This window comes from Rhinoraja longicauda, chromosome 6 (assembly GCF_053455715.1).
Source record: "Rhinoraja longicauda isolate Sanriku21f chromosome 6, sRhiLon1.1, whole genome shotgun sequence".
Taxonomy (NCBI): domain Eukaryota; kingdom Metazoa; phylum Chordata; class Chondrichthyes; order Rajiformes; family Arhynchobatidae; genus Rhinoraja; species Rhinoraja longicauda.
The window spans coordinates 79,817,864-79,843,213 of record NC_135958.1 but is presented as its reverse complement, the minus strand read 5'-3'; the positions used below and the strand labels follow the sequence as shown (position 1 = coordinate 79,843,213).

Below are 25,350 nucleotides of genomic sequence, written 5' to 3'. Positions count from 1 at the left end.
TCTGAATGGTCCTTCCATAAGCTAGCGTACTGTCCGATTCACCTTGACCCCATTGCCGACATTGGACTTTGTCTCTGGAACTGATGCGCTACAATGCTGAGAACTATATTCTGCACTCTGTATCTTCCTCTTTGTTCTACTTATTGTACTTAAGCTTGAACTGACTGTATCTATGTATGGTATATCTGATCTGTTTGGATAGCGTGCAAACAAAGATTTTCACTGTACCACGGTACATGTGACAATAATAAACCTTAACCTAAATTGCTACAGTCAAGAAGGTTGCACATCTTCAGAATTCTCCACTGAAGAGAGCCAGTGAAAACATTCAAAACTGGGATCAAAAGATTTTTAGAAGCTAAGAGAACAGGCAGAAATACAAGCAACATCCCATGGGCCTGTGCATGGCCTGTATCCCTTCGGCCTGTGCATGGCCTGTATCCCTTCGGCCTGTACATGGCCTGTATCCCTTCGGCCTGTACATGGCCTGTATCCCTTCGGCCTGTGCATGGCCTGTATCCCTTCGGCCTGTACATGGCCTGTATCCCTTCGGCCTGTGCATGGCCTGTATCCCTTCGGCCTGTGCATGGCCTGTATCCCTTCGGCCTGTACATGGCCTGTATCCCATGGGCCTGTGCATGGCCTGTATCCCTTCGGCCTGTACATGGCCTGTATCCCTCTCTTCTCTCCTGTTCATGCATCTGTCTAAATCTATCCAAAGTAACTATCGTGTCTGTTTCTACGTTCACTGACAGCGTTCCAGACACCCACAAACTCTGTGCAAAAATCTAGCCTTGCACATCCCTCGCATTCCCTCCTTCAACCTCTGCCTTCTAATATTTGAACGTCCACCCTGGGAAAAGACCAGCTATCTACATCTCGTAAACGGTTGTCATCACGGCAATGGTTCTAGGAAAGTTTGGGTTTATCAACTCACTCATGATGGCTGAGCTTGGAAAGGCACAGGCAAGCAGGGAAAGATCTTGAGCCTGAAGCTCCAACATTTCATGTTACCCTCAAACTGGTATTTCTTTCTTCAATGCAACTCTGCCACCAGCTCTCAACGACAAAGGCACATTTGCAATGGTGTGTACAATTTTTGAAATGTTATCTCCCAGAAGTATTTTCACTTATTAAATGTATGATAACCCTGTTTAATTTAGTTTAGTTTAGGTTTGTTTAGTTTAGTTTAGTGTAGAGATACAACGTGGATATATGCCCTTCAGCCCACCAGAATCAGAATCATCTTTATTGTCATCCAAAAAAACAAGTCTTTTGGACGAGATTTCGTCACCCACAGTCCAACAGTAAGAGCAATAAAATAAGAAATTACACAACCACAAACCAAAAAAAAAAAGAAAAAAAAGAAACATGCATCACAGTGAGTCTCCTCCAGTCCCCTCCTCACTGTGATGGAAGGCCAGAATGTCTTTTCTCTTCCCCTGCCGTCTTCTCCCGTGGTCAGGCTGTTGAACTTGCCAGGCCGTGCCAGACGGTGAAAGGTCCGCAGCGGGCCGACCCAAGCCCCGCGATCCGGGGCGGGTGAAGACGCTGCCGCTGCCAAGTCTGCGTCGACCAACAATACCCGCACACTAACTCTATCCTACATACTAAGGACAATTTTACAATGATACCAAGCCAATTAACCCACAAAACAGTACATCTTTGGAGCGTTGAAGGAAATTGGAGATCCCAGAGAAAACCCACGCAGGTCACTCACAGAAGGTACAAACTCCATACGGACAGCACCCATAGTCAGGGTTGAACCCGGGTCTCTGGCGCTGTAAGGCAGCAACTCTACCACTGCGCCACCCCATTCTTAAACATAATTTGCATTAGAGACATTTTTTACAATATCCAGGAACCTCACACCCACCCATTATCAGATAAAATATGACACTAAATCATACAGGGGAAATAAGAAGACAAGTGGCTGAACGTTTAATCAAAGAACTACGGATAAAGAAGCAAATCACAAACTGTTGGAGGAAGTCAATGGGTCAGGCAACACCTGTGGAGACAGAGGGATAGTCGACGTTTCACATCAAAACCTTGTAGGACTGAGAGGGTAAAGGGGAGGGAGCCTGTTATATTCCACCAGCTACTGCACAGCGTTCCTGCTGAAGGCAGCAAACCTTCTTGGGAATATGGAAATAGTGCTTCACCTTTCTTAATGCACGTCCATCTGTCCTTTCACTGGACAATGCCTGTGAGTTTCAAATGGGACAAATTTCATTGATCCAACTCCCTAGGCAATGGTCCCGATGACATCAAACCACTTCAGCCTCTACAATCTCATGGCACCACTTCAAAGGACATGGGAGCCGAGTGCCTCTGACTAACATTATTTAGTCGTTTTAATAATTTGGACAAAATGCTAGATAAATTTGATGCAGGCAATCACAAATCTACACCACGTTTCTGCAGACAGCGCACATGTTTGGCAGCTGCATTTATAATGTGAGTCTGATGGGTTTGGGGTTGGGGCCTTGGAGTGAGAATGGTGTGGGTGAAGGGGGCCGACATTTTCCCCTTGCCCAAGGAATGAGTGCAGCTCAATTCAAACGCGAGCCTTCAAAAGACAGAACAGATACATACTTTTAAAAATACCGCAGATGAATACAACTTAAAAAATATATAAAGGCAACCTTTTGAAGCTTTTTGGAATTTTCAGATTAAAAAAAGGATCTCATCCACATATGGATTGCGAAACGAAAAAGATCAAAGCACAAAGAAGCTAGAAAAAAAAGCAGTGTCTGTACTGTGTTTCCCATTCAAAGTGCCTGACTTCAACACTTAACGGTAATCCTTAAATTGTAAATTCCATGCCTGGAAGAACAAAGTGACTGTGAAATGTTGACAGTGTTATGCGGACCGCTGCACTCCACATGTGGAAGATTCATGACAGATAATCTGAAATTATGTGATTTCTACAATGTTTATCAATAGTCTGCAAATGGCTCGGAGCTGTCATTACCCTGATGTATATTGAGAATATTGTTTGCCAATTTTGGACATGCCTGCAGTTTGGGCATGGTTTGCCTTGAATCTCTGTTCCAGGATTAAAAAAAAGGAAGGTATATTAAAAGATTTGGAATGGTTATGTATTGTAGAATCAACTGAATTATTAAAAAAAAATATGCCCTTTTTCTTACTATGGTTCATTTGAGGCACTTACAGTTAAACAGCTGCTTCTGGGATGGAATGAAAAGCACAGAAATGGGAGTGGCGCTGAAAGACGTTAAGGTTTGTCTATTGATGTAACTTGCTATAAACCACACATCTCCCAGATACAGCTGCAGCAAAGATGAATAAGAGTAGAAAAATGCTGCCACGCAGAATCTGCAGCAATCTTACACTCTTTGCCACCGAAAGGGGCATGGGTTTGCCATTGTTAACCAATCTCAGTTGGGCCATTACAGACAGAGGCACCTCGCAAGATAATGGAAAAACTTCAGAACCAAATAACTTGAGCTTCTGCCTCACTTAGTGGCAGTCTGATGAACAGGTGGAGGCCTTGCAGGAAGTGGTGCTTGGTTGGGAAATAGCGCAATTGGGAAACAGAGGGATGAAAAGTGAGGCTTCAAATAGGCAGCGAGAGATGCACAGCCTGCTCCACCTCCAACAGACATATAGGGCAACTAGGGTTGCCAACTTCCTCGCCCCCAAATAAGGGACAAAGGGTGACATCACCGCCCCGCACCCCACGTGACCTCACCCAGCCAGCGGCCACGTGCTCCCGCTCCAACAATGGCGGCCGCCTGGGATTCAGTTTAAATTCCATTTGGAATATTTTGGAGGACCAAGAACCAAGTGAAAGGCATGTCAGCATGTCTTTAAATACGTCTGTTATATTGTGGAGCATAGACGTAACTTAAGTTCAAAATTAGCAATTGCAGCATAGAACAGTACAGCACAGTTTAGTTTAGTTATGCAGCATGGAAACAGGCCCTTCCGCCCACCAGGTCCACACCGACCAACAACCACCCAAACACCACTTTTATCCTACACACCAGGGACAATTTACAGAAGCTAATTGGCCTGCAAACCTGCACTTCTTTGGAGTGTTGGAGGAAACCAGAGCATCCGGAGAAAACCCACGCGGTCACAGGGTGCATGAACAAACTCCAGACTCCGTTCAGACAGCACCCGTGGTCAGGATCAAACCCGGATCTCTGGTGCTGTAAGGCAGCAACTCGATCACTGAGCCTCCTTTAAGGAACAGGAATGGGCCCATCAGCCCACAATGTCTGTGCCAAACATGATGCCAAGACCAACTTTTATCTGCCTACACATAATCCATATTCCTCCATTCCCTGCATATCCATCTGCCTATCTAAAGGTCTCCCAAAAGCCACTGTTGCATCTGCCTCTACCACCACTCTCGGCAGTATGTTCTCACCACCCTCTGTGTAAATAAACCTGCCCCACGCACACACCTCCTTTAAACTTTGCTCCTTCACCTTACAGCGATGCCCTCTTGTATTTGATTTTTCCATCCTGGGAAGAAGGTTTTGACTATCATCTCATCATTTTTGCTGATGGCTACCAACTGAGGAATTAGCAACAACCTTCTCAGTGCATGTCCTCACTAGTGTTAAAATTTAATATTTTCCACATATAATTAGTTATCTTGCGCCAAAAACAAATGTCAGCTCCCTTTGGTTTTCCTTTGATGTGAAATCATGTGTGCAGAGTAATTCAGGACAACCTGCTCATTTAGTCCGGGTGTACTTTCACAATGCCTGCACCACTTTAATGAAAAGTTAAGGTGATGCAAGCATTGATCCCAACAATGGGAAGGGATAGCTGTTGTCTTCCTATTCTGGCCTCTTGCGGTTCCCTGATTTAGCCCCTGTTGACTCTAACTGCTTCAGTCCCAAGTTCCAGAATTGATTTCCCCAATGTTCCACTTCCTACCAACTTTCCCTTACCTCTTTCATCTGCCTTGTTTTTCTAGTACAGTGATCTTTATGCATTTTACAACATTAAAGGCTTTTAAAAAAACAAGTTGTGATATGATGCGGAACACTTTTAAAGAGATGATGCTTTATTTCAAGGTAGAATCAATCACAAAAGTAAACGGCAATGGATGGATTGTGAAGTTAGTTTGATGAACAATCACAATTTGATCTTGATGAAAATATGAAGCATCTTAATTCATTTGATCGGCTTTCTTTGGAATTGGAAAAGTATTGTGGAAGGAAAAGTAACCATTTTAACCCTTTTGTTTATTATTCAGGGATTATTTGAGTGCTCTACAAATTAGTATATTAAGAGAGTATTGGTATTGGTTCATTATTATGTGCACCGTGATACAGTGAAAGCCTTGCTTTGTGTGCTAACCAGGCAAATAACACCACACATGAGTACAATCAAACCAGACACAAATACATCAGTAATGCAAAAAGAGAGAGCAGAGTGCAGAGTATAATGCTCCAGCTGTGGAGAAAGTGCAGACACGAAAAAGGACAAGGGCTGCAAAGAGGTAGTTTGGTTGTTCGGGACTATATCCTTGGGGTAGGGGTCCACATCCTTAGAGATCAGGTCCACCCTTAAGATTGGGATCCTCAGGTGTCATCCATAGTTTGGCTAAACTATTTGACAAATAATTTTGTCTTTGAGGAGTCAATCTGCTGTAAATAACGGGCCAAAAACAAGAAAGTGTTTGCAAAACAGATTGAAAGTCATCTAATTTTAAATTATACGAGACCAAGCAGCTGCAGCTCACCTGCAGTCCGTTTGTCTTTTGTGTTTGTTCTTGTTTTTTTGTCTTGATTGTAGTGTTTTGATGTGATGTCGTTTTTTTGTGGTTGTGTACTGTGTTGGGGGGGGGGGGGGGGGGGAACTGTAAAATTGTCTCTTCCAAACGGAGACGCGACCTTTGTTTTCTGGGTGGTGTCTCTGTTCCCGCTGCGGCCTACCATCAGTTTAGGGACTCTACAAAAGCATAACCTTTGCTTTGATACAGCACTTTAAGGAACTACTGCCAACAATAGTAGCAATGGAGATCTTGGAAGCCTTGAATAAATCTCAGCAGCAAGTTAGGTGTGAACACCAAGCCTGAGTGCCTGAGTTAGAAGGAAACAAAGGAAAGGTGGCACCATAATGTCAGTCAGTGGTGCCTGGCAGCTGTGTGGGAGAAGAGACCAAATGATCAAACGTCAAGCTTTGTCACTAACTCTAGATGGAAGCTGCAGCACTCCCTACCTCTGTCTTGCCTGGGAGCATCAGTCTGGGCTTTCTGGTGACCCTTCACATCAACCGAGCTGTCAATGAGAATGCTGAATTTGAAATGACTTGACCTTTATCTCTATCAAAGCTATGGCCTTCCCTTGTGTTGTGACTGCTTTTTGAGTTGGCCAGAAAGCACTGGCTTTGACAGACAGTCTTAAGGTACACACTCTGTGTGTCTCAGCCTGTGTAATCTGCACCGACTAAAAGCTGGTTCTCTCAAGGATACATTAGTCCCCAGTGAGTCCAGGAAGAGGCATCAATGGTGCTCTTGCTTGGAATACATACCCAGTTTTTGCAGCTATAAAGAAAAGTTCCAAGGACACAAGCCTGATTGGAAAAAAGGTATGTCAGAGAAAATATGTCTCATAAAAGTAGTCAACAAAGTGAATGATTTCAAAGAAAGTGAACAACGACAGAAAATTAAATCCCTGGAAACTGTAAAAAGCAGAGAATAAAAGCAGAATTTGGCTTATTTTTGATCAGGGCAAACTCTGCCTTGCCTCACACTCTGTACACTAGATACCCAGAGGAAGGAAGGGCGTATAAGGTGTCCAAACTTGCCACCTGTGCCACAACGCCACCACTTTTACTCACAAAATGCTGGAGTAACTCAGCAGGTCAGGCAGCATCTCGGGAGAGAAGGAATGGGTGACGTTTCAGGTCGAGACCCTTCTTCAGACTGATGTCAGGGGGGCGGGACAAAGGAAGGATATAGGTGGAGACAGGAAGATAGAGGGAGATCTGGGAAGGAGGAGGGGAAGGGAGGGACAGAGAGACTATCTAAAGTTGGAGAAGTCGACGTTCATACCACTGGGCTGCAAACTGCCCAGGCGAAATATGAGGTGCTGTTCCTCCAATTTCCGATGGGCCTCACTATGGCACTGGAGGAGGCCCATGACAGAAAGGTCAGACTGGGAATGGGAGGGGGAGGTGAAGTGCTCGGCCATCGGGAGATCAGTTTTGTTAATGCGGACCGAGCGCAGGTGTTCAGCGAAGCGATCGCCGAGTCTGCGCTTGGTTTCGCAGATGAAAATAAGTTGACATCTAGAGCAGCGGATGCAATAGATGAGGTTGGAGGAGGTGCAGGTGAACCTTTGTCTCACCTGGAAAGACTGTTTGGGTCCTTGGATGGAGTTGAGGGGGGAGGTAAAGGGACAGGTGTTGCATCTCGTGCGGTTGCAGGGGAAAGTGCCCGGGGATGGGGTGGTTTGGGTAGGAAGGGACGAGTGGACCAGTGAGATTTGCATTGTTGTCCCTGTGGCCATGCGGGTCTCCTCCCACATCGCAAAGACATGGGTTTGTAGGTTAATTGGCCTCTGTAAATTGCCTCTTCTGTGTTGGAAGTGGATGAAAAGGTGGGATAACATAGAACCAGTGTGAACGGGTGATCTGTGTAGGAAGGAACTGCAGATGCTGGTTTAAACCAAAGATAGACACAAAATGCTGGAGTAACTCAGTGGGAAAGGCAGCATCTCTGGAGAGAAGGAATGGGGGATGTTTCAGACTAGTCAGGGGAAAGAGAAAACAAGATATATAGACAGTGATGTAGAGATATATAGAACAAATGAATGAAAGATATGCAGAAAAGTAACGATGATAAAGGAGACAGGCCATTGTTAGCTGTTTGTGGGTGCCACTTGAGTGGGGGAGGGATCCCCAAAGGTATGAATATCGATTTCTCTAACTTCAAGTAACCCATGCATTCCTTCTCTCTCCATCCCTCCCCCACCCAAGTCACCCATTCCTTCTCTCTCCATCCCTCCCCCACCCAAGTCACCCATTCCTTCTCTCTAGAGATGCTATCTGTCCTGCTGAGTTACTCCAGCATTTTGCGTCTGTGAACGGGTGACTGGTGGTCGGCATGGACTCGGTGGGCCGAAGGGCCTGTTTCTATGCTGTATCTCTAATCTAAACTAAACGAAAGATACAATATAGGAGCAGGAATAGACCCAATAGCCCCTTGTGACTAAGCTGTCATCAGATTTTGCTTCTAGCTCCACTTTCCTGCTATTCCTTGTAAGTCTTGACTTCCCTAGCTGCTGAAGGTGTAGGACAAGAAACCTAAACATTCAGCAATTACAACTGTGCAATGTCACATGAAGCAGTGTTACCTCACGTCTCTCCCTCAGTGAAGAGTCTGAGGTCCAGCGGGTGTAAAGTGCAGCTGCAAAGATAATTGCTTTCAGCAGATACGATCACCTGTGTAATTTTGTGGTGTGCCTGGTCTGTCACTCAGTTCAAGGCAGAAGCAACAAAACTGAACTGCAAAGCACCAAGAGCTGATGAACAGATGTTACCAGGCCAGCCAGATATGTGACAGGTGGATTTCTCTCGCAAACGCTGAGTCCTATGATTCTGATTTTAGTATTACAGCTTCAGGCACTCCATTCACATTGTGGGGTGGGTAGCTAACTTGGATGAAAGCAGACTTCCCACCTTTGCATTTACTACCTGTGTTAAGCAGTGAGGGGAGTGGGAACAGACGGAGGGGGGGGGGGGGGGAGGTTGGAATACATTCTTGCAGCAAAAACAGACATATCTCTCTAATTACACTTTGGTTATGGTGAGTCAAATGCGCATACAAGCAACGTAAATTCGATTAGGGTATCACGCCCCACCACCCTTACATCGGAATGTTCAAGACCCCACCATCCTTCTGCCCCATGGATCCTGACCTCTTTCAGTTCAGGATAAACAAGTCACAAAAAGCCTCTGAAGATTTTTTTCTTGAACTCCCATATAGCATCCTTATGCCCAATAGTTATTGGTCTTTTTGCTGGTGGAAATTAGATTTTCTATCCATGCTATTTCGATACAGGGGTATTAAAGCTCCCATCAGTTTTCGCTGTTCTAAACAAAGCATACTGAGCTTAACCTCAATTAAAATTCTCCAGTTTTGGCAATAGCATCACAAATTTCTGCTGAACCCTTCTAATTACAACTCTACACAGTCCTCTACCTGTGACCTATAGAGCGGGTAGAAAGGAACTGCAGATGCTAGTTTAAATCGAAGATAGACACAAAAAGCTGGAGTAACTCAGCAGGTCTGACATTATCTCTCGAGAAAAGGAATAGGTGAAGTTTCGGTTCGAGACCACTCTGACGAAGGGTCTCGACCCGAAACGTCACCTAATTCTTTTCTCCCGAGATGCTGTCAAACCCACTGAGTTACTCCAGCTTTTTCTGTCTAACTGTGGCCTAGAGCATTTTATATAGTTCTAATATGATCTCCCTCCATATGCTTCACCTAATAAGGAAAATTAAGTTCAATAACCAAGAAATATTGGAAGTAGAAACTCAGAATTGCAGGTGCTGGTTTATACAAAAGGAGACAAAGTGCTTAGTGATTAGTTCACAAGCAAGATTATTTGGCCATTTTCACAATAATGTTAGTGGGAAATAGTTTTTACACATTGTCCGTTGTGTTTTCTTCAACAGTAAGGGCTTTCAAGAAGTGTTTAACTGAATGTGAAGCAGTATGGACCATTCTACAGACACAGACAGCCAGACAAATCACCAACTGAATCAAAACATTGGTTTATACCACTGGTTCACCCGCACACATCAGATATTTGTACATTGGTTCCATTGTGGTGACCCATGAACATCAGTCACAGGGTAGCTTATGACCGCAGCACTTTAATTTTACACTCAACTACAGGTTAGTGCCATCAAAGACGTTGTGAAAGAGGCAACTAGTTATGTTTCTCTTTGATTCTGGCTATGCAAGTACAATACCAGACAGAAAATCAGTCCAGTCTACCTATTAAGAGTTCAGTTGAAGTAATTAATAAGTAAGTCAAGGCACGTTTGCATGTTCTAGACTGCGAAATGGAGCTCACGTCATATACTATGGAAGGCAGAAATATTTCAATAATGTTAACATTTGAATAGTTGAAATTACAGCTTAAACAGGGCCCTCTTCCCACTAAATCAGAAAGATTCATATGCATTATCTTTCCTAACTCCCTCCTCCACTATCACCTATGTCTCATGACTGTCAAGAAAAGACAGAAAAGCTCAATCTGGTCCATTGGGGATTAGATGATTAATATCAGACCACCAGCCATGAAAAACACCTAAACAATTTTACTTCAAAAAAAAACTTCAAAGCTCTAGGTAAAGCTCAGGAGACTGAATGCCACAATAAAAATTCAAATCTTCACAGGATTGACTACATGCAAAGACACTAGTGTGGCGAGGAGAATGAAGAATGGCATTGTGTGTGCACAATCTTACTCTCATGTGACAGCGCATCTTTGAAGACTGGTGCTTCAGAAATAAAACCAAAATAACTCGGTTCTAGCTATCTCATATTTGAAACTTGATCCTTCCTCATCTTTAGAAAGCAGCTGCATTCTTATTAAAACCATTCTGTTTCTATACAAGGTTTTTGAAATTTGAACATCTGTCACACAAAATTCCTTGCTTTGTCGAAATTCCTTTAAATTTTTAAATTGAAATTCATGCCAACTTCATTCTGGGTCTTACATTATAAGGCTTTTGTTCCAATATTTAGTGTCTTGGCTTCCCAGAAGCCTTTTCATGATGTGCAGATTGTGATTCTTCCTTAATACACCCGGTTAATTACATTTCTCTTATTGCTCACTAGCATCCTTAATTATTGTAGGTTTCTGGAAAACTTTATGATAAACACGTGTCGGAAAGAACGGCAGATGCTGGTTTAATTGGAAGGTAGACACAAAATGCTGGAGTAACTCAGCGGCACAGGCAGCACATCTGGAGAGAAGAAATGGATAAAGTCTGAAGAAGGGTCTCGACCCATTCCTTCTCACCAGAGATGCTGCCTGTCCCGCTGAGTTACTCCAGCATTTTATGATAAACATGTTACTTGTGGGGCAGATTTGCCTTTGGTGTTGGTCCCTGAACAATTTTAGTTTCGGCTCACTGTTAGTTTATGTTGCCGTCAATTACATTCAGATCTGCAGCACCTTTCAGGATCATACAGCACGAAACAGGCCCTTCGTCTATACTCGTCCATCCCAACCAAGATGCCCCATCCCTGTTGGAGAAGAGGTGCAGCTTTGTTGCAAGAAAGCTTGAACAAAAGGTGCTGGAGCAATGATGCAGCCTTATTGACACTGGTCCTCACTAAAAATCAACAAAACTGCAGCTGCTGGAACTCTGAAAGTAAAACAGTAAACATTGAAAACACTCAAATGTTAGGCAGCATCTGTGGAAAGAGAAACAGAGTTATCATTTCCTCTGCTTCTCTTTCTGTTGTGGTTGTCTGACTTGCTGATTGTTTCCATTGTTTTCTGTATTTAATGCATATGGGGGAAGATGTACAAAGGGGAAGATGCAGAGTGCAGAAAACAGTTCTTAGCATTGCACCTTATCAGTTCCAATTACAAAATCTAATGTCCGCAATGAGGTCAAGAGTGTTTTATTGTCATATGTCCCAGAATGAAACAATGAAATTCTTATTTGCAGCAGCACAACGGATATGTAAACATAGTAAAGCTAGGTAGAGGTGAATCGGACAGTACCCTGGCTTATGCAGTTATTTCTTTTGTCTTTGGACTGGTACTTATTTAAAGGGCAAAGATACCAGACTATGGCGAGTCTGGAGGCTTGTTCTTTGTTAATAATAATAATAATAATATTCATTTATTGTCATTGCAACGAGTACAACGAAATTAAAAAATAGCCAATCCTGACGGTGCGTAAAAACATATATGCAATAAATGCAAAAACAAATAAATACAATTATATTAAGTACAAAAGATTTTTTTAACAGTGTTGCCCAGTGCAGAAGGTAGTGTTCAGTTCTCGTATGGCCCTGGGGTAAAAACTGTTCTTAAGTCTGTTTGTTCGGGATTTGATCGACCTGAAACGTCGACCAGAGGGCAGATGAACAAACAGACGGTGGCCGGGGTGGGATGGATCTTTTATTATTTTGCCTGCTCTACTGAGGCAGCGTAGGCTGAACAGGTGCTCCAGGGAGGGCAGTGAGCAGCCGATGATCTTCTGGGCCGTCGTGATGACCCTCTGAAGGGCCTTCCTGTCCTTTTCTGAGCATCTGGCATACCATGTGGTTATACAGTATGCCAGCACACTCTCGATGGAGCAGCGATAGAAGGACATCATGAGCTTCTCCTGCAGGTTGGTTTTCCTGAGGATCCTCAGGAAGTGGAGTCTCTGCTGTGCCTTCTTCACTGTGGTGATGGTGTTGGTAGACCAGGTAAGATCCTCTGCGATGTGCGGGTACCCTTTCCACACAGACCCCATTGATGTAGAGTGGGTCGTATTCTACACTGGTTAAAGAAGTTTATTGTGGCAGCAATATTCGATTACAAAGTATAACAAACGAATTTACAGACAACCATTAAATCAAACTGTTCGCTTCGAAGTTCTCTTCCCACTGACTGGTTTTGGGTGCCAAAACCACCACCTGACCTAGCTGGCCAATCCGAGGGTTCGACTCTCAGGACCAATCCCTATGGTCGCTACATGACCCCCCCCCCAGAACCCGAGGTACGGAATCTAGCAGGGAGCCGGATTTCGCGACCAGAACGAGTAAGGAGAGGGGCTGCAGGCGCCACAGGAGCAGGGGGTCCCGGGTCAGGTGGAATTGCAGGAGGGCGGCCCCGCCGAGGCGGCTGACCGACCAGGACAGGGTGGTCCTGATCCAAGTGTGCAGGTTTGAGCCTGGACAGGGAGACTAGCTCAATCCTGCCCCCAACATCTAAGGTGAAGGTGACCGTCCCTTTACGCAACACGTGGAACGGTCCTTCATAGACCCTCTGCAACGGGGAACGATGGGCATCTCTACGCAGAAACACAAATTCACAGTCCTTCAAGGCAGGCGGTTCATGCACCATGGGACACTCGTGACGTGAAGTAGGAACCGGAGCCAGGGAACCCACTCGCGCCCGGAGGGATGCTAAAACCGACGGAATCGAGGGCTGCTGACCAGAGGACTCTGGAAGGAAATCCCCGGGCACTCTGAGTGGCGAGCCATATACCAGTTCCGCGGACGAAGTGCCGAGGTCCTGCTTAGGAGCAGTACGGATACCCAAAAGGACCCTGGGGAGCTGGTCTACCCAGTCAGGGCCGTCCAGCCGCGCACTGAGGGCCGCCTTAAGCTGCCGGTGAAACCTCTCTACGAGCCCATTAGCCTGTGGGTGGTACAATAGACAATAGACAATAGGTGCAGGAGTAGGCCATTCAGCCCTTCGAGCCAGCACCGCCATTCAATGCGATCATGGCTGATCACTCTCAATCAGTACCCCGTTCCTGCCTTCTCCCCATACCCCCTCACTCCGCTATCCTTAAGAGCTCTATCCAGCTCTCTCTTGAAAGCATCCAACGAACTGGCCTCCACTGCCTTCTGAGGCAGAGAATTCCACACCTTCACCACTCTCTGACTGAAAAAGTTCTTCCTCATCTCCGTTCTAAATGGCCTACCCCTTATTCTTAAACTGTGGCCCCTTGTTCTGGACTCCCCCAACATTGGGAACATGTTTCCTGCCTCTAATGTGTCCAATCCCCTAATTATCTTATATGTTTCAATAAGATCCCCCCTCATCCTTCTAAATTCCAGTGTATACAAGCCCAATCGCTCCAGCCTTTCAACATACGACATACGACAGACCGTACGCCGTGGTCTGCAGCAAACGGGAACCATACAGCTCCGCTAGCATAGCCCAAAGGGTAGAGGTGAACTGGGGCCCCCGGTCGGCGGTAATAACGGACGGAACACCGAAGCGGGCCACCCAATGGAGGGCCAGGACCCGGGCACAAGAGGCGGCGGAGGTGTCGGACAACGGGAAAGCCTCCGGCCAACGGGTAAATCGGTCAACCACCGTGAGTAGGTGAGTGTAGCCCCTGGAGGAAGGCAAGCGTCCAACTAAATCAACGTGAATATGGAAAAAAAGGACCGCAGGGACCGCAACTCCTGCACCGGAGGTTGGAAATGCCTGTGAACTTTAGCGGTCTGGTAGGGAACACAGGAACGGGCCCAAGCGGCTACCTGCTTCCGCAGGCCCTGCCACACAAACCTAGCGGCTACTAAGGCAGAGGTGGAGCGAATGGACGGGTGCGCCAGCCTATGAATGGCATCAAACACCCGGTGCTGAAAGGAGGCCGGCACCACCGGCCTAGGGCGGGGAAGGGAAACATCGCACTAGACTTTTGTACCCGCAGGCCCGCAAGCCACTTGGGCCAACTTCAAGCCCGAAGTGGTGGACTGGTATGCTGAGGCAGTGTCTGCCAGGCGCTGTGCCTCCGCAAGCTCCTGGAAATCCACCTCGCATTCCACCGCTGAAATTGGGGAAATAGCTGGCCGGGACAGGGCGTCAGCAACGGCATTCAGCTTACCCGCGACGTGGCGTACATCGGTAGTAAACTCTGAGATGGCAGTCAGGTGCCGCTGCTGGCGGGCCGACCATGGGTCGGACACTTTCGAAAAAGCAAAAGTCAACGGTTTGTGGTCCGTAAAGGCCACAAATGGGCGGCCTTCTAAAAAATACCTAAAGTGGCGGACAGCTAAATAGAGAGCCAGAAGCTCTCGGTCAAAGGCGCGATACTTCAGCTCAGCCGTGTTAAGCTGTCGGCTGAAAAACGCCAAGGGCTGCCAACTGCCATCTACATGCTGTTCCAAAACCCCTCCCACCGCCACGTCTGATGCATCGACCGTCAGGGCCGTGGGGGCGGAGGCGCTCGGGTGGACCAGCATGGTGGCGTCTGCCAGAGCCACTTTAGCTGCCTCAAAGGCCGTCTCAGCGGCCGCGGACCACTCCAACTCTACAGGTTTGCCTGCGAGACACTGGAAGAGTGGACGCATGACCCGTGCCGCTGCCAGCACGAACCTGTGATGGAAATTCACCATACCCACGAACTCCTGCAACCACTTTACTGTGGTGGGTCGCGGGAAGGCACGAACGGCCTCCACCTTGTCAGGCAAAGGAGTGGCGCCGGCTGAGGTGATCCGGTGTCCTAAGAAATCGATAGAGGGGAGGCCAAATTGACACTTGGAGGGGTGGATGATGAGCCCGTGGTCTTGAAGCCGCTTGAACACCGCCCGCAAATGGACTAGATGTTCTCGCACCGAGCGACTGGCGACCAGGATATCGTCTAAATAAATGAAAACGAAAGACAAATCCCGACCCACACGGTCCATAAGCCGCTGGAACGCCTGTGCCGCGTTTTTCAAACCGAAAGGCATACGCAACCATTCGAACAACCCGAACGGAGTGATCGTGGCAGTCTTTGGTATGTCTCCCGGATGCACAAGAATCTGGTGGTAGCCCCGTACCAAATCAATTTTGGAGAACACTACGGCGCCTTCCAGCCCGGACGAGAAATCCTGGATGTGCGGTATGGGATAGCGGTCCGCCGTGGTGACGGCGTTAAGGCGCCGGTAATCTCCGCATGGCCTCCATCCCCCAGATGCTTTGGAGACCATATGTAACGGAGAGGCCCACGGGCTTTCGGACCGACGGACAATGCCCATTTGTTCCATCTTCTGAAATTCTTCACGTGCTACCTTGAGTTTGTCCGGCGGCAACCTTCGGGCACGCGCGAAAACGGGGAGCCCCTCGGTGGGAATGTGATGGACAATGCCGTGCTTTGCAGAAGAGGCGTCGAAACGCTGAACAAGCAGCTCCGGAAACTCAGCCAGGACCGCAGCATACGGGTCGGAGGCCGCGACGACGGCCTGGACAGTCGGGCTGGGCGGGGTGGCCGGTGGTGGAGCAGCGGGCTCATCGCTGCTAGCGGAGGGTCGAAGGCCTTTACCTCGGACATCAGGAACTAGCGAAAAGGCCCAGAGGAAATCTGCGCCCAGGATCGCCTGACCGACTTCCGCGACGATAAACGACCATTCGTACGTGCGGGTGCCTAAGGACAGAGACATTGCCCGTGTACCATACGTGCGGATGGGGCTACCGTTAACCGCGATGAGGGTAGGCCCTTTCTTACCCGATCGGGCTTCAAGGTCGGTCAGCGGTACGATGCTGACTATGGATCCCGTGTCGACCAAGAATTCTGTGTCCGTGAATCGATCTCGGAGGTAGAGGCGTCGGTTCTGACCAATCGCAACCGCCTCTATGTACGAGGTGCATTTCCCGAGAAGGTGCAAGGCGAACGGCAGTTGCGGGCTTCTCCACCCTATCTCAGATGATAATAACACCAGCCGCGCTTGTGCGGATCTTTTTGGCGGGGTTTTGGAGAAATGGCGTGAGTCGCGGCTCCATCGTGATGCCGCTGCGGGCTGCCCGATGGAGCCGAGACCCTGTTGATCGAACTATGTTTTTTCGATTTGGACGCCATGAGCGCATCGGCTTTCTCCGCGTATGCCACGGGGTCCTTAAAAGAACAATCCATGAGCATAAGCCTAACATCTTCTGGAAGGTGCTCTCGAAATGCCTGCTCGAACATGAGGCAATCCTTGTGCTCACCTGCCAGCGCCAACATTTCAGCCATGAGGGCGGACGGCAGCCGATCTCCGAGATCCGGTAGGTGCATAAGCCTCTCAGCTCGATCATGCCTACTGAATCCGAAGGTTCGAAGCATGAGTACCTTCAGCGCCTCGTTCTTGCCGTCTGCAGGAGGGGAGGTGATGAACTGCATCACCCGCGCGGACGTCTCCGGCGGTAGGGCGCTGACCAGGTAATAATACTTTGTCTCGTCCACCGAGATGTTTCTTAGGTGGAACTGGGCTTCCGCATGGGCAAACCAAAGGTGGAGTTGATGTGCCCAAAACGGAGGAAAATTAACGCTGACCGCGTTTAGCTGCGGTACGCCGGCGTTGGAGCCGCAGGAGGGGCGTCTTGTCCCTCCATGGTAGATGATCGGCTAGATCATGTCGGGGTCACCAATATGGCGAGTCTGGAGGCTTGTTCTTTGTTAAATAAGTTTATTGCGGCAGCAATATTCGATTACAAAGTATAACAAACGAATTTACAGACAACCATTAAATCAAACTGTTCGCTTCGAAGTTCTCTTCCCACTGACTGGTTTTGGGCGCCAAAACCGCCACCTGACTTAGCTGGCCAATCCGAGGGTTCGACTCTCAGGACCAATCCCTATGGTCGCTACAAGACCCTTATTTTGCATTCCATGACCCACCTGATGGTCAATACAGAAATGAACCCAGCCCTCGTTTCTTCAGGTTTACATTCACCAACGTAATGTTCCTAATGTGCCTGTTGGCGTTACCCTTGGTGAGGAAAACCCAACTCGGCATTTCTTATTGTACCGACCAGTTACTTTCATCTTCAATAGATTTGTTTCGATCCTTGTAAAAAATGTATGAGACCACAGCCACTTCAATCAGTATCACAGTGAAATATATTCATGTGCTTTGACTTTCTCATGAGAAAACATTCCCATTGACTATTGATAATATGACCTTAACTCAATAGTTTATAAATAAATTCTCCTGCAATTTATCACTTAACTTAGTCAAAAATTACTTCTTAATAGACTCATATATATTCTATTGTGAAAAACCAAAGCCATGCCAGGAAATCTCAAAATATGAAGCTTTAGAGACTAAAAATAACATCATTTTTCTGTCAATGAAGAGTAGACATGCTGGTTTATCGTGCATCAATAAGCTCCCTGATACTTTGAATGGAAGGCCCTTTATTATTCCAGTTTGGTTTATCAAGACTAAACAACAACATCGCTGGACATTTTAAGTTGCGAAGAAAATTATACTTGCTGTTCTCTTTGAACATATTTAAAGCAAAGAAAATACATAAAAACTCAGCCAATAACACTCGTGTGCCTGACATTTAAAGCCTTTTGATTAAAGAACTGGCTAAATTAGACTCAACTGTTTGACTTAAAAAAATAATCTATATCACTGAATTTCACAGATGCATTCCGAAACTAGGCACAACCAGAGATTTGTCAGTTGCATTTTTTTTTCAATCCTTGGTAAAAGGAAGATAAGGGAGAATAGTTTAATGCAAATCTACTCATATCATTCGGAACCACTTGATTAAAAATGGAATGGGCTCCTTTAATCGTGTAAATCATCATAAACGTAAGCTCTGCCTAACTATTATATTGAAGTAATTGAAACCTACTGAAAAATACGTCCATCTAAAACATTAAAAATACATCTAAGCTCTGGAAATTCTCTCAGTAAATTTCTTCGCCTCTCTAACAAAATCCTTAAAATTATAGAGAAACAAGGAACTGTGGATGCTGAACAAAACACAAAGTGCTGGAGTAACTCAGCGGGTCAGGCAGCATCTGTGGAGGACATGAATAAGCGACTTTTCAGGTCAGGACCCTTCTTCAGGCCGAGTTACTCCAGCATTTTGTGATTTCCTGAAAGCTTATGGCTTGAACCAAACTTACGTCCATTTGTATGACAGTGTTGAATTTGTTTGATAACCCTTCCAGTGAAATATCCTGGGACATCATGCCATTTACGGGATGATGCATGAGTGCACACTGCTGTTCTGATGGTTCATTATTGAAATTGCACTGGGCTCATTGACAATGGTCAGCGTTTGACTGCAGAAAATACTCATTCGGAAAAGAACAGTCTACCTGGTCAACGGCCTGTTCCATTTCAGCAGCTTTTGCCTTCTGCAACTCCAACTTCATCTGTTCCATCTCAGCCTTCAGTTTGTTGACAGCACCTTCATGATCACGCAAAGCTTTCTGCTTCTCCTCCTCCCGTAGTAACCCCAACTCAACCAACTGTTGCTTTCGCTGCGAATTGACCTGGATAAGTGCTTCACGTTGCTGGTGGACTTGGGTCTCCAGCTCCCCAATTGTCTGTGAAAGTAGCAACACTCGTGTTATATATTGCATTCAATCACACATTTGCATGTGATTATCAAATCATGATAACATTGTACAGTCAGCATGACTGAAATTATCATTTTGACAGCTACTTTTCAATGCAGTGTTCAAATAATTAACGAGAAAATACAACCCATTGGGGGAACTGTATTCTCAACTGTAATAAATTGAGTTGCTACAGTTCTAACAAACTACTTAAAGGTTAAAGTGAAACAAGAAATTGTGGTTGTTGGAATCTTGGGTAAAACACAAAGTGCTGGAGGAAATCAGCTGGTCAGGCAGCATCTACGGAGGCAATGGACAGGTGACGTTTCAGGTTGGGACTCTTCCTCACATTCATTGTAGTAGGGGAGAAAGCTGGAAGAGAGGTAGGGACAAAGCCTGGCAAGTGATAGGTAAATACAGATGGTGAGGCAGGGGGAGTAACAGTTAGAGTCATACAGCTTGGAAACAGGCCCTTCTGCCCAACTTATCCACACCGATAGATGGAGTAAGTGTCAAAGGAGACAAAACAGTGATACCCTTCAAAAGGCCATCTTATGATATCCTCCTGCTGTGCTATTTGCATCTTTCAATGTAAATGATTCCGTCCCCAGTGGCAACTTTCCCTTCCATTTCAAAACCAGTCCCATCACCCTCCTCAAAAAAGCCTTTAACCTCTCTGCCCTTGAACACTGCCTCTCCACGTACAAATTCCCTCGACACCCAGAATTGTGTGCATTTTCCTTGCATCTCCATGTTAGGATGTGTGCAAACTGCTTTCCACAGCAACAAAATGGCCCCAAGTCAAAGTCTGTGACTGACTGGAACAGACTCTCTTTCCCCATCGCAATCTCTGTGAAGTCTTTTATGTCACTGATCACACAGTGTTCCTCAAATATTTTTTTTCTGTTGTCCATCTCAAAGACGCACCATTTGTTTATTACTTACCTATTCAATCATCGTCATAGTATCTGCAGCAATGGACCTTCTTCATTTATGAATTAATATTAACCAGAAATTCTGTTCTAGTGCAATCCCCGACATTGCTTTGTAACATTACTTCCTCCTCTACCTCAATTGTGCCATCGTCACTGAGATTCATTAAAAGTTGGTCTCCTGTTCTTCCAGTCTGGCACAGTAGTGCAGCTGATAGAGCTGCTGCCTCACAGGTTTGATTCCACCCTAGTGTGGAGTTTGCACATTCTCCCTGTGACTGTGTGGGTTTCCTCTGGGTGCCCTGGTTTCCACCCACATCCCAAAGATCTGCAGGCTTGTAGATCAATTGGCCTCTGTACGTTGGTGTGTAGGGAGTGGATGAGAAAGTGGGATAGCATAGAACTAGCGTGAACAGATTATTAATAGTCGGTGTGGACTCGGTGGGCTGATGGACCTGTATCTTTTAATTAATTAATTCCCCTTTACAAAATTCAGTTTTTTCAAAGCGGCCCTTTTTAATCCTCCACCATGTTACACCTGTCCATTATCTCCTCCACTCACTGACTGAAATTGCTTGCAAGTCCGCAACATTTCAAAATACCAATACGCAAAAAGCCAGAAGTAGATGTCTCCAATGAAGGGTGGTCAATAGTTGAAACATGGAAACACATGTAATAAACAATAATAAAAATAAATATCTCAGTATGAGAATGTCATGTCATGCTACTTTGCATTGTATTGTTTCATATTTTAAGTATGAAGGAGATTCAATGGGGAATGTAGGATTAATATTGGGAGATATTCCAACAGGATGTTTGACATTTGATTTCAGTAGCTTTGCCTGTCTTTTTTAGAAGTGAATGAGGAATGGAAACCTTGTTGAATCATCGACAGTTAGCAATGGTCAGAATCCTTCAGGCATCTCTGCCTTGCACAAACCTCTTCCAAATAAAAATAAAAGAGCAAATGATGTTCACAAGAAAGTAGTTGATACGGAGATCTTCACATAGAAGTCAATGCAAGGTTTAGCACCAGATTGCAATATTAGAAGCTTCCAAAATCACCTCGAGGATATCGTTGAAAGAAAACTCAAAACACCCTGAGAGCTTCACTTGTACATGTAGATGTAATGTACAAGGCTATAAAGAGTGGCTATTTAATTTCAAAAAAGGGTACCAGTTTCAATGGGACATTTGAGCAGTGGGAAAATCTGGCGATTACAAGATATCAATATGAGCTACTTGAAATGGTGTACTTGTGAAAACCTCCACTGTGATTCACTACAGATGAACAGTCTGCTGGCAAAATGTGAAGGAAGGAACTGCAGATGCTGGTTTAAACCGAAGAGAACCTTTTCTCGACCCGAAACGTCACCCATTCCTTCTCTCCAGAGATGCTGCCTGTCCCGCTGAGTTACTCCACATTTTGTGTCTATTAACAGTCTGCTGGCGCTCTCCACCTAAGCCTACTTATGAGGTTGCTAGATAAAGTAAAGAAGAGCTACTGATATCTGTGAAACTAGATCTCAGTAGATTTCAGGATAGTGATTGGAGTGAACTTGGTCCTCATCTGATTGGGGGGAATCACTTTGTTGTTAATGATAATTGATTAAAAATAAATAATTTGTAGTTACAACTGTTGCTTCACCATTGAATTCTGTTTCTCGTTGACTTGTCAGTAAAACAAGTGCAAAATTAATGAACAATTGATTTATTCTGTGAGGGTATGGAAAGACTGATAGGACTGCTGATATTTTTTGTTTCTTAGAACAAAGAAGCTTTGACCAAGTGGAGATCAATGTTTTTAAGTAACTCATTACTTGGAAGGCGATCTAAAATATCAATAGTAATTTGAATAATACTAGGTGCTCAGTGCTGTGGATGTTGTCCTGGGAGAGGATGCTGATGTTGGATCCTTTCGCATACACATACATACTTTCTGGTGGTCTGAGATGTTTGCTGAAGGAAGTCCAGGACTCAAAAGCACATGGGAGCAAGGATCATTATTGCCCAGTGAACCATGAGTTTTGTACCAGGTCCGAGGTCTTGATCTTCAAATATCCTTTCCTTCAGTCGACTAAAGGCAGACCTTGGCAGACCACTTTGTTCAGCTGCCTGACACTCAGCTTCTGAAATGGACACAGTCATTTGATCATGGATCAAAGGCTCCCAGTGGTCAGTAGGAATGTTTTGTTTCTTCGACGCTTTGAACACATCATTCAAACCCTTTCTGCATTCTCCTGGTAATTTGCACCCATAACGGAGACACGAGGAACTGCAGATACGGGAATCTTCAGCAAACACAAAATGCTGGAGTAACTCATCGGGTCAGGCAGCATTTGTAAAGGGAATGGTTAGACGACGTTTCAGGTCAGATCCCCTTTTCAGACTTAAATCCATTCCCTCCAAAGATGTTGCCTTACCTGCTGAATTACTCCAGCACTTTGTGTTTTGCTCAAGATTGTACAATCCTTTCCTCCAGTTTGCTTCTTCAATCAGTTACTTTCAAAATATTCCTCCATGAAGCAGGAGTATAGACAGTATTAGTATACCATTCTGATGAAAAGTTATCAACTCTGTGTGGAACTAGCTTAGATGGGAACATCTTGTTCGGCATGGATGAGTTGGGCCAAAGGGTTTCCATACAATATGACTCTATGACTCACTTAAAATAGTAATTCTCTCTTCATAGCTGCTGCACGACCTGCTGAGTGTTATTAGTTTCTTATGCTTTATTCAAGTTCCACAACACCAGTTAGTGGGATTACAGGATGGTGCCACCCATTAACATATTACTCAGCCATTACAGGAGGCTGTTTGAACTGATCTTGTTGAAGGCCAGAGAGAGTGGACATTACTTTGGAAGTTCCTGGACAACTCTGCAGATGAACAGGCCTGGGTGATGCACAGTGCCAGAATGTAGTGTGCACAGAATCTGGGCGATTTATGAAGCTGCAATACAAAATTGGCACTATTCCTATGAAGAAAAACAAAAGTGCTAAAAATGAAACAAACCCAACCTACATTACTGGAGGGCAAAATGCAGAAGGACTACAATGTCAGTAGGAGGAGAATTCTAAAAAGTGCACATTCTAAACATCTGTACATGAGGAAGTGAAAACATTTTCACTAGATTCTTCCTTTAAATACAGTGGAGGTGTCTTGTTAGAGCTTCAATATATATATAAAAAAAAGAACCTTTCAATTAGTTACACAACAGTAAAAAAAAAAGAAAATGTCTATGTGCATGAGTGTGGACAGTCATTTTGAAGCAGAAAAGCATTTAATCGTGGTTTATTGATTGATTATTAATTACTGTGAATGGCGATTTACCTACAACGGGACCCCACTACTGGCCACATCTTCCCATCCCCTCCCCTTTCTGCGTTCCGCAGAGACCTTTCCCTCCATAACTCCCTCGTCCACTCGTCCCTTCCTACCCAAACCACCCCATCCCCGGGCACTTTCCCCTGCAACCGCATGAGATGCAGCACCTAATCCCTTTACCTCCCCCCTCAACTCCATCCAAGGACCCAAACAGTCTTTCCAGGTGAGAGAGAGATTCACCTGCACCTCCTCCAACCTCATCTATTGTATCCGCTGCTCTAGATGTCAACTTCTTTACATCGGCGAAACCAAACGCGGGCTCGGCGATCATTTCGCTCAACACCTTCGCTCAGTCCGCCTTAACCAACCTGATCTCCTGGTGGCTGAGCACTTCAACTCCCCCTCCCATTCCCAGTCTGACCTTTCTGTCATGGGCCTCCTCCAGTGCCATAGTGAGGCCCACCGGAAATTGGAGGAACAGCACCTCATATTTCGCTTGGGCAGCTTGCAGCCCAGCGGTATGAACATTGACTTCTCCAACTTTAGATAGTTCCTCTGTCCCTCTCTTCCCCTCCCCCTTCCCAGTTCTCCCTCTATCTACCTGTCTCCACCTATGTCCCGCCCCCCTGACATCAGTCTGAAGAAGGGTCTCGACCCAAAACGTCACCCATTCCTTCTCTCCTGAGATGCTGCCTGACCTGCTGAATTACTCCAGCATTTTGTGAAATTAACCTCCCACATGGTCAATCCAGGGCATTGACAACAGTGTTCCAATGATACTGAGGTCCTGTCTGGCTCAGGTTCACGTATGTAAAGATCCCAGGGCTGTCTTCTATCAGGATTGAGAGTAAATTGAACAGCAATACCCTTGCAAATTTTTTTTTCAAGAGATACATGAAAGGCACATTGACTTTACAGGCTGCTGTTCACTTTATTAAATATTTTGCAGTGGTTTAAGGAGAATTCATACTGGACAGAATGGATCTATAGGCTAAAGATTGGTAATGATTATTTCAGAAATATGCAGGCCATCATTAATTTATTTGCTGAAATGTAAAGAAGCTAGTTCGAAGTGTTTCTGGCTTAATAACGACATGAACCAGTTGTCTTGTGTGTGCACATCCTGCAGTGACGTGTAGAGTGAATACAGATTAGAAGCTGAACCTTACATCGGTCTTGCAGTTCTCATTTTCTATTCGAAAACTGTTCTGCAATCTTAAGTCTCAGGTGGATGAAAGGAAAGCATCTCTATGAATATTAGCTAATGCCACATTTGCAAGTCTTGAGAAAATCACTGCGCATAAGATCATTGCTAGAAAGCAATATGTGAATTGCTTTGTACTGTTCCACTGATGGAAACTATTCCAGGTCTGGGATTAAACCTTTTTCATCATAAAGCCCCATCTGGTCTGAGGTCCACGTCAGTCAAATCTTTTCCTTTAAACTTACTGCTTTGATTCCAGATAAATTATTTCAATTGCATTTGTATGACTCAATGAAAGGGCTGCATCATTTAAACCAGAAGCATTTTCTCCATGTAACAAGCCATAATTAAAAATAGTTACGAAGAAATAAAAACAGGCTAATATTTCTGATTGTGCTTGAAAGGGTGACCAGCTGTCAGTGGCTTTGAAGATGCTAATCAGGAATGCAGCAAGAAGTTCCATGAAGGGCTTGCTGAGAAACAAGCCAGCTTCTAATGAATTGAGCTGTTTCAGACATTCTTGCCTTTCAGTCTGTCAGATTATGCATTTTCTTGTTTATTGAGTGCCATAGAATCTCAGCAGCAAAAAACATCTTTTGCAAACTGGTATCATATCACTATAATAATTGCATTATACCCTTGCTGCTCTGTGCAATCAATCGAGCAAAAGAACAAAATTACATTTTAGCTCTTCTGAAGCATGCTATATCACACAGTGGATATCGGGGTTAGAATTGGATAATTAAAAATATTTTTAAATAGATTTTTTTTGTTTTATTATCTCTCAATTTGTCAGGGGACCCCCCACCCCCTGACATCAGTCTGAAGCAGAGTCTTGACCCGAAACATCACCCATTCCTTCTCTCCAGGGAT

The 25,350-nt window shown here is 45.2% G+C and overlaps 1 protein-coding gene across 5 annotated transcripts in view; it reads right to left on the bottom strand.

Moving 5' to 3' along the window:
• cep112 (centrosomal protein 112) overlaps positions 1-25,350 on the bottom strand; it is a 289,566-nt gene that overhangs the window by 93,149 nt on the left and 171,067 nt on the right. For all 5 annotated transcript variants that reach the window (XR_013547414.1, XM_078401444.1, XM_078401446.1 and 2 more), the window contains exon 21: positions 18,772-19,002. Coding sequence is in view for 4 of the 5 variants with exons in the window: in XM_078401444.1 (XP_078257570.1) it covers positions 18,772-19,002 (231 nt within the window). In the remaining variant the exon portion in view is untranslated. The remainder of the gene's footprint in view (positions 1-18,771; positions 19,003-25,350) is intronic.